The sequence below is a fragment of the Equus quagga genome, chromosome 4 (assembly GCF_021613505.1).
Source record: "Equus quagga isolate Etosha38 chromosome 4, UCLA_HA_Equagga_1.0, whole genome shotgun sequence".
Classification (NCBI taxonomy): Eukaryota; Metazoa; Chordata; class Mammalia; order Perissodactyla; family Equidae; genus Equus; species Equus quagga.
Genome location: NC_060270.1, coordinates 61,018,307 through 61,032,263, shown reverse-complemented (window position 1 = coordinate 61,032,263; position 13,957 = coordinate 61,018,307). Strand labels below are relative to the sequence as shown.

At 39.1% G+C, this 13,957-nt stretch overlaps 1 protein-coding gene across 2 annotated transcripts in view; it reads left to right on the top strand.

The window, feature by feature from the left end:
* Positions 1 to 13,957, top strand: part of IFT80 (intraflagellar transport 80) — a 139,945-nt gene that overhangs the window by 102,137 nt on the left and 23,851 nt on the right. For both annotated transcript variants that reach the window (XM_046658102.1, XM_046658100.1), the window contains 2 exons: positions 2,475 to 2,638; positions 13,410 to 13,474. In XM_046658102.1, coding sequence (XP_046514058.1) covers positions 2,475 to 2,638; positions 13,410 to 13,474 — 229 coding nt within the window. The remainder of the gene's footprint in view (positions 1 to 2,474; positions 2,639 to 13,409; positions 13,475 to 13,957) is intronic.

Sequence of the window (13,957 nt, the reverse complement as noted above, 5' to 3'; positions counted from 1 at the left end):
GTCTGTGGACAGCAGAGCAGAACGCTGCCCGGTCTTTCTGTGCCATCCTCTCACCTTCTGGCGCTACTTCAGACAATGTTCTGCTGCTCTTCTTAGGGTTTTCACGGCCAGTTTTTTCAGAAATGGGTGACCAGGTCCTTCTTCCTTATCCGTCTTGAGGATTATATGTGGGTTATATTTATCAGCATTTACTATACTAGAAGTTAAAATTGAGAAATTTAAAAGGTATTTATTTAAAATGATGAGAATAAGCTTATTACAAGTAATCATCAGAGTAATGATGTAATGATATGAGAGAATGAGAGTGAAACAGGCAAATTACTATGAAGTAGTTTTGACCTCATGGTCTCCCTATTTTTATTCTGTTCTGTTTTTGTTTTTAAATATTGATTGAAACTCATTGATATTATGAGCTACTACTAGGCTGTGGCCTGAAGTTTGAAAAATAATATTCTCTCCCAAGACCTTCAGTGTATACAGGACTAAGAAACTCCAGGCCAATTAACAGGAGTAAAGTAGGAATAGCTATTACTCAGGAACCTACACTTTTCCATGAAAACAATCAATCTGTCAAGTACAGTGATACCCTACTGAATCAGAGGTCAGACTTAGAAAGCTACAGCCCAATGAAACCTGGAGTAAAGTATAAAAAGCTGTCAGTTAAACAGTTACTGAAGAGTGCGATCATCATGTTGATGACCTTGAGTGATTAAGAAAAAATTGTCAAATTTTGTATCATCTGCTTAATGAAATTGAAATGATTTATTTAGTTAGTTATATCATAAATTTTTAAAACAAAAAGACATCTTTGCTACTTAAACAATAAGATATCAACTATCTAAAAAGATATATTTCTGAAATTATTTTTACTCAAACAGTTCCAAATAAATTTATTTAGTTATACATTATCTATAAATATGTTTATTGAATATGCTCTTAGTAAAGCACATGTTAATGGCACTCATGATTAGGTAATTAAAGAATATTTTATTTACTGCCTATTGCTGGTCTTAGTACATAGAGAAATGTTTGCCCCTTGAAACATGATCTTCACTCACAAGGAGGTCAAAAGCTGTAGTGTCTTGTTTAGAAGAGAAAATGCTTTTAGTACTGAGACAAAGAAAAAATATATACTAATATGATGTGTCACTTAGATAACATTAGTAAATATTGTTTTCATGTACTAGTGTGTACAGGCCAAACCCTTCAATTAAACAAACTACACACAATATTCAAGTATTAATTTAATTGTATATATTTGGTACTTGTTATATACTAACTTTTCAATGGTTTTAGTGTTTATTTCCTATTTGTTTCCATAGCAAAAAAGAATAATTAGCAATTCCTGAATCAAGAAATAGTTCTGAATCAAGGATATTAAAACCTTGAACATAAGATTTTAAAAAGTGATACGTTCAGCATTGAGGAAACAGGCACTCCAGTATAGCAGTAATATAAGTATAAATCATTGCAACCTTTCAGAGGGCAGTTTAACAGGATATATTAAATTTTTTAAAGTATACACCCTTTGATCCAATTATTGCATTTCTAAAAGTTGTACTAAGGAAATAAGTAAGGTAGACATACAGAGATGTGTATAGACTCTAGACATTGTTTAAAACAGTGAATAATTTGAAATAAATGTCCATCAGGAACGAGTTAAGTAAGTAAAGTTATAGTATGCCCATACATTGCCATAAGTCATCTCTGTGGAGATAGGATTGCAAGAGATCTTTTGCTTTCTTTGTATTGTTTGAATTGTTTTTTGCAATGTTCATAAATTTTCAAAGGAAAAAATATCCATAAAATATTTACATGTAGACTTAGTAACAAATTAACCAGACAGAACCCTATGCCTTGAGTATAGCTGTCAACACAGCAAAGGAACCCGAGTCCTGCTATAAAGAAATGTGTTTTTTAGATATGAATACACTTACTGATGGTTATCATATTATTTGAAAATCAAGACATCTTATTTTAATAAATGCTGGTCCTGATGTTAACTTTTGAGTCATTTTCACTGTTTTGGACTTTAACCAGTATTTGATCTTTAATTATCTTTAGCATAATCTTTAATTGTGAAATATGTATTGATACTGTTTTATGAAACAAATAGTATCTGGCATTAAAATCACCGAATTATAAATTATGAGATTTTTTTTATTGCCTTTGTCTAGAGATGCTTCTTTATGAAAGGAAATGAATTGCAAGTATAATATAAAAGGAGTCAAATTTTAGTATTTAGGCTGGTGATTATAGACGTTTTCATTTTTCTTCTCCCTACCTCCACCAAAAACCAAAAACTAGGAAACAAACCAAAACAACCGATGTTTACTTTTCAGGTTGTTTTTATATCTATGTACTTACTATTTTAATTGTAAGATTTAGATTTTTCCAAAGGATAAAATTCTCTAATATAAAAGTGAAAATATAGTAAACTATTAGAGAATATATTTTTCTTCTTTATTTTTTAGACATTTTCTTCTTCTAGATGGTGGTGGTATTTATTTGTATTCTTATGAAGGGCGCTTCATTTCTTCTCCAAAATTTCCTGGAATGAGAACAGATATTCTGAATGCACAGACTGTGTCTCTGAGTAATGATACCATAGCAATAAAAGACAAAGCTGATGAAAAAAGTAAGTGCATTTTTATAATTTTCCATGGCACATTTCCATGAAATGTGTTAACACTGTAAAATTTTCATAAATTAACTTTCATTTTCTCATCCATTAATGTGTTAACTTTACATGAAAGAATGCAGAGCTTCCTAATTTGTCCTAAGTATGAATTAATTAAAGAACTAAAGTTGTCATATTATACCCAATTGATGGAACAAATAGGTATCACAACATGAGAGCTTAGTGGTAAGGAATAAATCTTTATATATTCAGCAGCTGTTGTTAGAGTGTTTTAATTCAAGACTGTGAGTGCTAAAAATGTATGTTAATTTTTAAGTTTATTGATCTTTTTAATATTCCTTTTTTCTTCTTTTGGTAACATAGTAAATATTGTGCTTCATTGTACTATTTGTTTTGCTTATATATATTTATATAAATATTTTTATATTTATATATATTTTAATGAAGTAGAAGAAAGTTATAAATAATTTTAAATTTTCATATGAAAATCTAGACCACATTAGTATTTATAAATAAATATAAGTATGTCAGGTATTTTGGAATTCCATTGTACAGTGAAACCTTTTTATTAAGGTATTGCTATATCACAACAACACTTTAACAACAATTATTACTGAGTACTTACCATATGCCAAATTCCTTTCTAGAAGTTGAGGATACAGTAGTGACTAAGGCAGACAAATAAACAAGCAAATATATGATAAGTAGTTGGCTTATGATACGTGCTGTGAAGAACATTAAAACTGGTGAGGGGATAGAGAATTCAGGAGATGCAGTGGGGAATGACTATAGGACAAGCAAGTGCAAGGGTTCTGAGATGAGAATGATTAGCACGTAAAAGAAACTGCTGGAGGGCTGTGAGACTAGGTCAACGTGAGCTGGGCAGAGAGTTGTAGGAGAGGACAGAGAGATGGATAAGCAGGAGGCTGATCATGTAAAGACTTGGCCACGGTCAGGATGTTGGCATGAGAGAAAGAGAGGAGGTAAGCATACCATCCGAGGTTTTTATGCTGAATGAATGAGATGGATGAAGGGGAGGGAGGAAGTTTAGAGGAAATCCACTAACCAAGAGTTCTACGTTGGTCATGGAAGTTTAAATACTTTTTAGATGTCCAAGTAGGGATGGAGAGTAAGCAATAGGATAAATGCGTCCAGGGTTCAGGAGACAGTGGGGACTAGAGGCATAAATTTGGGATTCATTGGTGTACAGGTGGAACCCTGGCAGCAAATGGAATCACCTAGAAAGGGAGGACAGACAGACAAGAGGCCCAAAGACTGAGCACATCAACATTCAGAGATGGGTAAGAGGAAGAGGAGCTAGTGAGGGGAGAGGGAGTTATCCTTAAAGCCTGGTGGGAAAATATGAAATCATTGTTTTTCTCTGTTAATACATATAGCTAAACATTGCTCATTACTGTGACACATTACAAAAGAAATCTGCCCTGACTGTTAATTTTGCTAGTTCACATTGTAGAAGGCCTAATTCAGGGGCTAGAGAACTGCCCCGCGCCTCACTGTTTAGTGATCTCAGACAGCATCACCTTTCATCCTGGTAGGAAACAGAATTCTCCTAAATAGAACTGTTCCATCTCTTCGTGCCTTCTTTGAGAGAGGACATTTGGTAATTGTTTTGTTTTTAAAAGACTTCCTCTCTGGCTAAAAAAGAAGAAAAGAGAATGAAATAAAATAGTATCTAGATAGCAGACAAATTTGAGATGGCTGCGTAACTGTTAATAAAGTGGAAGTCAGATTTTTGTCTTCAGTAAACTTAAATTTGAAAATCCCAGCGATCACTAAGTTGTCTGTACTTTTCTTATTCAATACCACATATTTTAGATAGAAGCTATAATAAAGTATGTTTCCAACTGAGTATACCTTAATGTGAATTTTTTTGTAGTTAATTAACATCTGAAACACATTTCATTATTCTTGAATTCTTTGATATTTCATAGAACTTTAGAGCTAGAAAGAATTATGAACATTTTCAGAAATATGGATTTATCTGCCAGTAAATTATCTTTTACTTACGATTGTTGAACAGGATAATCATATAATTCCATTTTGCTGGAAACAGAAAATGAAAAGAACTAAAACAAATTTACTGTAGAAATGATATAAAATGAGAGGGAAAATATTTTCCTTATGTTCCTTTATAAAGAAACTAGTATTCATTGGTGGCTAAATTTAAGTATATGCTAACAATAGAAAACACAATTGAAGTACCTGGAATCTTTAACCTGAAAAATTTCCTTTCAAGGGGGCCATCCACATGTGAACTCAGTAATTCCTCCCTAATTTGGCAGCTTGTTGAGAGGCAGGATTCTTGTACCAACCACAGTACTCTGTTATAGTAGATGCTCAATAAATACATTTTAGATGGATTCAGATACCCCTTTGGGTTCTTGATTAAATAGTAGAGGTACTGTTTTGACTTCTTCTCCCCATCCGCCTTGCACAGATAAGCTATGATATTAGTGTGGGTGACTATTTGAAACAAGTGTCTGGTATCGGGGAAGTAGAAGTGAGAGAGCAGTTACTTATGTTTAGAAGCAACTCTTTCAGCTCCCAGCTCCTTAGTTGTTCTTTCCGCTGGTTTCTGTTGCATCCTAACACTAAAATACAGGTCCAGCCTCCTGTAGATCAGGGCCACTTACAGTTGGGGAAAGAAGTAGACAAGGCCATCCATATACCTCCAGCTCTTTGTAAAATGTGCACTCAGGAAAAGGGTGGAAGGCTTTTATTTAAAAAAGTGGTGTTAGTTTGTATCACTAGGAAAATAACTGGATTTAGCCAAGCCCAAAGCATTTTTCTATACTTAATTAAAAATTCTGTTACAGTATTTTTTCATTTTTCTCAGCAATTTTAGAACATAACTTATTGTTATGACATGATTTCCTCTGTAAATATAGCCAGTGACCTCAAACTTAACATCCTAAGATTTGCTAATAGCTAATAATCAATATACTGAAAGTGTGATCGTCTGAAATTTAAGTATAATCTTAAACATATCTTAGTATTTTCATGATGTGTCTAAGTATCCAATTTTTTGCTGACTACTTGTGCCACTTCTGTCTTGTTATGTCATTTCTGTATTTTCATGTTTGTAATCCTATGTGAATGTTCAGGCATATAAAATTACTCTGGAATGAATGTTGGGCTGGAGTAATTTGGAAATCACTTAAAGGGAATCACCAAAACATTCCAACAATCTCCCTCTCTCCCCCGTGACAATCTTTTTAAAAGAGAACAGAACAGCTACCAGTCCCACTGTCATGTCTGAGACTAGGAGAAGCCTTTGGTAAAACAGAGAAGGGGGCAGAGGGAGCATTTGCTCCCGGCTTCTTCAATACAACGTCCTTTGTAATTTTTACAACTTGACCTACTTCAGAACATCAGAGAAAGGTGGGGTTGGAAATAGAGAACTTTAAATTACCGTTATTTAGATAAGATTGATGTCATGAAAGTAGATGAAATCAGGGAAAGTGTTTAGTGTGAAAAGGTGATCTAAAACAAAATCTTAGGAACGAGAGTCACCAGACATGAAGCAACTAGGGAAAGTGAATGAGGCATGGTCCAAAATAGGAGAGAGTCAGGAGCAAACTTATGTGTAGCCCACATAAGAGTTTGAGGGAAAAGGATAGATGGTCGGGAGCATCCAGTGCTGCTGGGAAATCCAGACTAAAAATACTCCTTGATTTGACAACATAGGGTCATCGGTGATCCACACAAGAGCCTTTGCATCACTGTAGTGAGGCTGAAAGGCAAGTTGTAATAGGTTGAAGAGTGAGTAGGAGTTGTAAAAGCTGAAATGACTGTTGTTTCAGAAAGTCTAGCATTAAAGAGAGGTAAGGAATTAAGAGATTACTTGAGAGTGGGGGAGAAATTCTTCTTTTTAGTGAAGGTGACTTCAAAGTGTGTGTATACTGAGAATGAACCAGAAAAAAAGGAGTAGGTAAAGGTACAGAAGAGAGTGAGGCGAGTTGATCGCATAATGTCTTGGGGAAAGCTGGGCGGGTAGAATGAGAATGTATAGGTAAAGAATGTGGTAGGAGTGGAGTGGTGTGAGCACCACATACCCATTCCCCTGAAATCAGAGGGTGGGAGCTGAGGGCCAGGGAGGGCAAGTAACTGGAGAGAAATGGGAGCGAATAGAGCTGTTACAACAAAAGTTCCCAAAGGTTTCATTTTTAAAAATTTATGTTATCTCAATGAATATTTCATATCTACCTCATGGCTTCCAAACAAATGTTTTGTCTGTCTTAAAACCAACTCTCAATAATCTATGGAAAATATTTAACTTCAAAATATCTGCCCAATTTCAATAGGGGAGCTATTTCCCTCAGCTATCAGTTAAGAAAAGAAATCATTGCAATAACTCTCAAAAGAAAAGTAATTTAGAAGTAATGCTAAAATAATTGTGATCCAATTTAAAAAGTAGTTATTTTACAAACTGCATCTAATTTGCATGTATTCGACTTCCTAAGATAATTCTTAACAATTAAGGGGCTTACTGAAGATATGGAGAGGATAGTTCTGGAACCTTCCCTCAGGAGTTCAGGGAAATTCTCAAACTGGAAGCCAGCTGAGCTCCCAAAGCAAGTGTTTGTGACAAATAAAGTTTCTTTAAAACCTCTCCAACCTGAATCCAAAGTTCTGAGCCAAGCCAAAGATTCTGGTGCTGTGGAGCTTTAAGTCAAGCATTCTACAGTAAGGCCATGAATTTCAATTTGTAATATAATGTTGATTACTTAAGGAGATTCTCAGTTGTTGGTAGTTAATCTGTTTTTACCCCACCTGGGTGTACTCAGTTCAGTTCTGATGCTAACTTCCTGGAGTTAGTGCAGGCCCCAAAGCACAGGGGCAAAGTCCTCTGCAGGACTGCCCTTGCTTCAGATAGCAGCTGCAAGTCTCAGGGGGTCCTAGGCCACCTGTACTGCTGACCAACTGGCTACACATGCAGGGGTTCCCATGGCTACCTCAGGTTCAACAATTTGCTAGAATGACTCAACTCAGGAAAGTTTTTTGGTGTTTGTGATTGTAGTTTGATCATAACGGATACGTTAGGGTGATGCCTGGGAACCTCTGAGCCCTCTCCTCCTGAGATCAGGTCAGCCTCCCTCCCTCCCAGCATGTCAGTGTGTCCACCAACCGGGAGATGACTGAGCTTTTGGTGTCCAGAGGTTTTCTTGTTTTGTTTTATTACATGATTGATTAGGCATGATCAATTGAATCATTGGCCATGTGATTGAACTCAGGCTCCAGAGGTCAGCATTTGGGAGACAGCTAGAAATCCCAACCTCTAATCCTGTCTTTGGTCTTTGTGGCGACCAGCCCCTGCCCTGAAGCTAGCTCGGGGCCCAGTGAGAGTCACCTCACTCTGTACAAAGACACTCTGATCGCTCAGGAAATTCCAGGCTTTTTGAAGGTCCCTACCAGGAGCTTAGGACAAAGCCCAAATAAATGATTTCTTATATCGCAGGTCATCCCCTGGCCTTTGACCATGGATCCCTTACAGCAAAGGGTTGTTCCTGCTTCACGTGTGGAGGAGCCACTGTGGGGTAGGGAGAGGAGGCTTTTAACTCGGACGTTCCTAAGACATTTGACCATCAGTATGACAGTCTTACCAACCATGCCACTTTTGCTCCATACTGAAAGATAGAAGTCAAAAGACACTGGCATATCACTGGAGTCCCACTAGTGATTATTACTTAATCCAGTCCATCATCACATTGTGTAACCAAAACGTCTTCCAGAGCGAGGCCGCTCAGATATGTAGAATTCCATTCAGCCTTGTCAGGTTGCAAAGGCAGGTGGGGTGTCAGCAACGAATGGCTTCACCTTTTTAGACATCTGGTATACTTGAACTAAGAAACAATATCATCTCTTGCTCTGAGCCTCTTTTGAAACATTAGTGTGATGTTGAATTTCCCTCATTGCATACCCATTTATTCATTCCTTATTCTCAACTGTCATTTCTCCTTCTTTCCATTTATACAGAACCAGTGGGCTGTCTCTACTATTAAGCAATATAGCTGCATTCACTGTTAACTGCAAATTTGCCAGATGAAGTGACAGAACAACCCACCCCATCAGGCCATTATAAATTCACATATAAAGACTTAAAAGTGTAGTTAGAATTTCTTGCCTAGGAATCATCTCTGCTTCTGGCATTTGTAGTTGCGGCCTTGGTCCTGAGACCACTGTGTTGTAAGAAAAAGAAAAGGTGACATGGAAAAGAAAGAAAAAAGTATACTTGTCATACCAGCATCCTCCCTCCATGAGAAGAATTGCACAGTCACACTAGCATCCTCCCCACATCCTCTATTCCGCATTTCCACTGGAAATGCAGAGGAATCTATCCAGTGGGGACCCCCTCCATGTAGTGCTCCCTCATGTTGAGTGTGAGTACACACTCGTGAACTCGTAGACCAGTTCTTCATGCTTGTGTTCCCTCTCCCTTCCTTTTATGTGACCACTCTTTAATTGCCCATTCCAATTCTTTATCAAACTATTACTCTGAGGAAGATCTCTCTCTACCATCGTCGGACATCATGGTCTGTAAAGCGTGTTCCTTAGCCTAAAGAGATGTGCCTCAGGGGTCCAAATGGAATCTTCTTTTCCAGTTCTTTTATACTGCGCTGAGCGTTTGCATCTACACTGGGTAAGCAAAGCCCAGTCCAGAGTCAGCGTGTATTCCTGTGAGGACCCACCTGTAGTTCGCCCGTGACTAGCAGCGTCACTCTGACTTGTAGCTCTGTGCAAGCGCTTCCCCCAGGGAATCTCCCCATAGCCATCTGCAGTCTCTTGCTGGCAGACACAACAGTTCTTGTTGGCATTTTGTGCCTCAGAGGACCCAAGAGAAGTATGTCTAGATTGAGCCCATCTCTGCATTACTGCAGCCCCCAACGTCCGCTCATTTCATGGACCCAGGCGGCCACCTCAAGTGAGCGCACTGGGGTATCTGCTCGTCAGTTCGAATCACCCTTTGGTGCTGAGAAGGGTTCTTCTGATGGGCACTGACATGGCTGTTTACTGCACCCCTCAGATTCCCATGGTGATGTCCACAGGGCCGTGTCCCACAGGGCTTTCCTTCAATGGGCCAGTCTTCCGTTGCCCTTCTGCCTGACCTTGTGAGCATGCCTTTGGCCTGCGCCTCAGAATAGGTAAAATTCCAAACACAGGGTAAACAGCATGCAACACAGCTCACCAAGCTAACTTGGTTTTACCTTTTTCGATCAGAGTGGGGGTCTTCCAACCAGAATGCTGTCTGTTCGTGTTGAAACTGCCATCCATAAACCAAGCAGCTGTTCGGTGGTCGCTGGAGAGCTGTGGATAGGGCACCCTCCAAGTGCTGATAGAATCCTGCAGCTCCTCCCACGGTTCCAAAGCCAGGCCTGGGGAGAAGCGTCCCCCTGCTCGTGAGTGCACTGTGTGACTCCGTGCGTCCCCTGGCAGTATGTTCCGGCACAAACCGTTTCCGTTTTATTACGGGCCCTCCTGGGCATTGCCCTCCTCATTAGAGCCTTTCTGCAACATCACCCAAGGCAGAATGGGTATTTGAGGCATCGAGGTTCTTTTATGTCCTTCGGCCACAGGGGCAGTTTCAATGAATGCTGGTGACAAGCTAGTCATTGCCTTTCTGATGGAAAATCTCTTGTCCAAAGTTCCAGTAGTTGTCACTGGGAAGTGCACAGGCTTTTGCCGTAAGCTCCAGTCCACACTCCACATAGGACTATTATACAGAGAATTCGTCCATACCAGCGCTCCAGCCTCTCTTCAATACTATGTGATATTAAAGGTCTGTGTGTGTTTGGCAATCTCATTCGTTCCTATTTTGCATGTCCAATTAACATTGTTTGAAGGGCAGATTTTTCACACTTTCTGTTTTACAATACATGATAAGAGAAACATTCCCCAGCTAGGCACAATATCCATCCTCATAATAAAATTCAGGTAAAAAAAGATACCACGACTTCACATAATTTTCATTCAGACTTTCACCTTAATCCCAATAGCTCTTGCATCTCTTTATCCTCTCAGTCTAATTGGCTGCCATTAGGACTTTGCCAACAGGTTTTAGTTTTACAATACTAGGTAGGGAGAGTGTCCCCTAGTCAGACATAACGTCCAGTCCCATAAAACATTGAGTTAGAGCACAGTGTTTTCACATAAAGCCTGTATAAACACTCCAGTTTTCATTAACCCTTGCATGTCTGAAATTCTCTCAATTTAATTGTAGCCCCCATTAACCCTTGCATTTCTGTATTCTCTCGGTTGAATTGTAGCCCCCATTAGGGTTTCACCAATGGGTTTTGGTACCATAGTGTATGGGACTCCCATGTCACTGAGTCTTAGAAACTGCTCTTCTCCACCCCCTGACCATTTCGCCCATTCCTGTGGATAAGGCCTTTGGTCCCCAGCAGGGTGTTGAGCCGGGAATCCTGGCCTTTTTATTAATTGGTATCTTGATTAAATTGGGGAACCATAGCCCCAGGCAATTGAAGGTGAGATATCTCTTTGCTATTTTACCTTGCAGCTTTCCAAATTCCTCCAAACTAGGATGAATAAAGCAGATTTGTTTGGAGCCCTCCAGTGCTGGGGAACGAGCAGGGACTTCCATCAGTTCCCCCAACCTCTGTGTTTTACCCCATCTGTGTTTGCTTTATTCGTCGCATTTCTTAGTAACCACTTAAAGATTTCCACTCTGCTGGGATGAGTGCCTTGATGCTCCCCTCTGTCTGTTGCCATTTTCTTGGGAATTATTTTAGGCTTTTTCATGATTTGTTTCAGTGTAACTTTTTCCTTTAGAAATGGCTCTGAGGATAGTGGCTGTACCTCAAGCCAACCAGAATTAGGATCTTCTCTAACACATTCCTTCAGTATGGGCTCTGAGACTAAAGGCTGTAATTCAGACTGGCCAGAATCTATATTGGGCCAATCTCTTACTTTTTTTAGCTATTAGAGATGATAATAACCAAGGGATTGCGTGTTTCCTTTTCTTGTTATTTTGCATTTTCTTATGCATTAGTGAGTCACCTTCCCAGGAGATAGAGCTATCATCTCAGAATTCTATAGGTAACTTTTAACTCCATCAGCTGATTATGTAATGCACAAAGAGCGGTTGTGTGCCCAGTGTCCATTAAAAAAGCCAATCATTATGGCAGCCGCTTTTGAGAAGAGAAAAGGCTTCATTGCAGGGTTGACCCGCAAGGAGACAGGAGGCCAAAGCTCTCCAATCTGTCCGCCCCTCCAGGGCTTGTGGCAAAGTTTATGGGATAAAAGGGCAGGGTGGTCTGAAGTGTGTACCTAGATGACTGGAGGTGAGGGGAAGCCGGGTGACTGATGATCTGCGCAAGCACAGTCAAGCTCCCTGACTCTTCACAGGACGTGTGTTCACAAAATGGTGGTGTTCGTATGACCTGAGGGTGGAGTTTTCAGCTCCCTGACGTCAAAAGGGTCACTTATTCGGCCTTCATGCAGGCCCGGTTGATGGGTTGGTGGTCTCAACAGGCCTGAACTGGACAAGAGATCGACTCTCAGTTCCTGAAAAACAACTGTCAATTACTCTGTTGATAGATGGGGTCAGTTGAACTGGTGATAGAGGGCCTGTGGTTACAATTGCAACTTAGCTGCTGTCTCCTGTGGCATCTCAAGAATCAAAGGTTCCTCATCCCCTGCCGTTTGGTCCTTTCTCTTTCCAAACCATATGTTTCAGTGAGTTAAGGTTGGTCTCGTGCATCCCAAGTTTCCTGACAGTAGCTATTTCGTTTTTACCCCAACCGAGTTTTCTACAATTAATTTCTAACACTAACAACCTGCAGTTAGCACAGATGCCAAAACTAAGGGCAAAGTCTTCCACAAGACTTCCCTCACTTCAGATACTGGCCGCAAGTCTCAGAGAGTCCCAAGGCCACCCACTTTTCTCATTGACTGGCTACAAATTCAGGGGTTCCTGTGGCCCCTTCAAGTTGGATAATTTGCTAGAATGACTCACAGATCTCAGGAAGGCACTATGCTTACAGTTATGGTTTTATTATAAAGAACACACATAGGATGAGGCCTGGGAAGCACTACAGAGCTTCTGTGCCCTCTCCTCATGGAATCAGGGCACACCACCCTCCCAGCACATCACGGTGCTCACCAGTGAGGAAGTGCTGCCCAGCTTTGGGGTCCAGAGTTTTATGGGGTTTTATTACATAGGCATGATTAATTAAATCATTGGCTATGCGGTTGAACTCAATTTTCCCCCTTCTCCCATCCTCAGAGGTCAGGGAACTGGAAGTCCAAACTCTTGCATCACATGCTTTCTGGGGACCAGCCCCCATCCTGAAGCCAGCCAGGGGCCCACCAAGATTCTCCCCATTAGCATGACAAAGACACTCCTATCACTCAGGAAATTCAAGATTTGTTGAAGTTCCCTGCCAGGAACCCAGGACAAAGACCAGACAGGTTATTTGTTATACCACAATAGTATACTGACCACGGAGAACAATAACACATTGCCTGGTATTAGAGTAGAAACTCAACACATTTTTCCTTTGTGAAATATAACTGTCTGTGATGTTATATTGGTCTAAATCAGATTTATGAAAACTACAAATTACATTCAGATTTGTATTTGCCATTGTTGATCCTGTGGAGCATTGATGCCATACCATTAATAACAATTCTAATTCTATGTTTCCATTAGGATTCTGATAACTCCATTGAAATTTGCCAGTAAAAATTCTATTATAATATATTAACTAATGCTTTACTTTTTTTCAAGTAATCTTTCTCTTTGAGGCATCAACTGGAAAACCATTAGGTGATGGGAAGCTTCTTTCACATAAGGTAATGGACGTTAGGTATTTCTAATATAAATAGCCATTATTTATTTACTTTCTTTTTAAAATTAATGTTTTCATTTTAAGGAAGAAAACATAGAAATTAATTTTATATTTAAACGAGTGTGCATTCTACATAGAGTATTCTACCTAAAAATGTCGTAATTGAAGCCTCAGCACTAGTAAGCTCTGTAATAGGAAGCTATATTAGCAAATTAATTGAGTAAGGAATCTGACTTGTGTGTCTATCGTCCAGGCTCGTTACTGCTTTTCTATAAAATGTTCTTTCTCGGTTAAACTTTTAGCACCTATCAGTGAATAAAAATGTATTTATATTTCTAAATATGTTGCAGTTTTCCCATTGACCTGTCCTTAGCCAGCATTTTCTTAGGTTTTAAGACTGTAGTTAAACTGAAAAAGAATTCTATAGAAATACAAAAAGACCCTGATTTGTGAATTGTTTATTGGTTTCTGATTTTTAGCCTTAAAA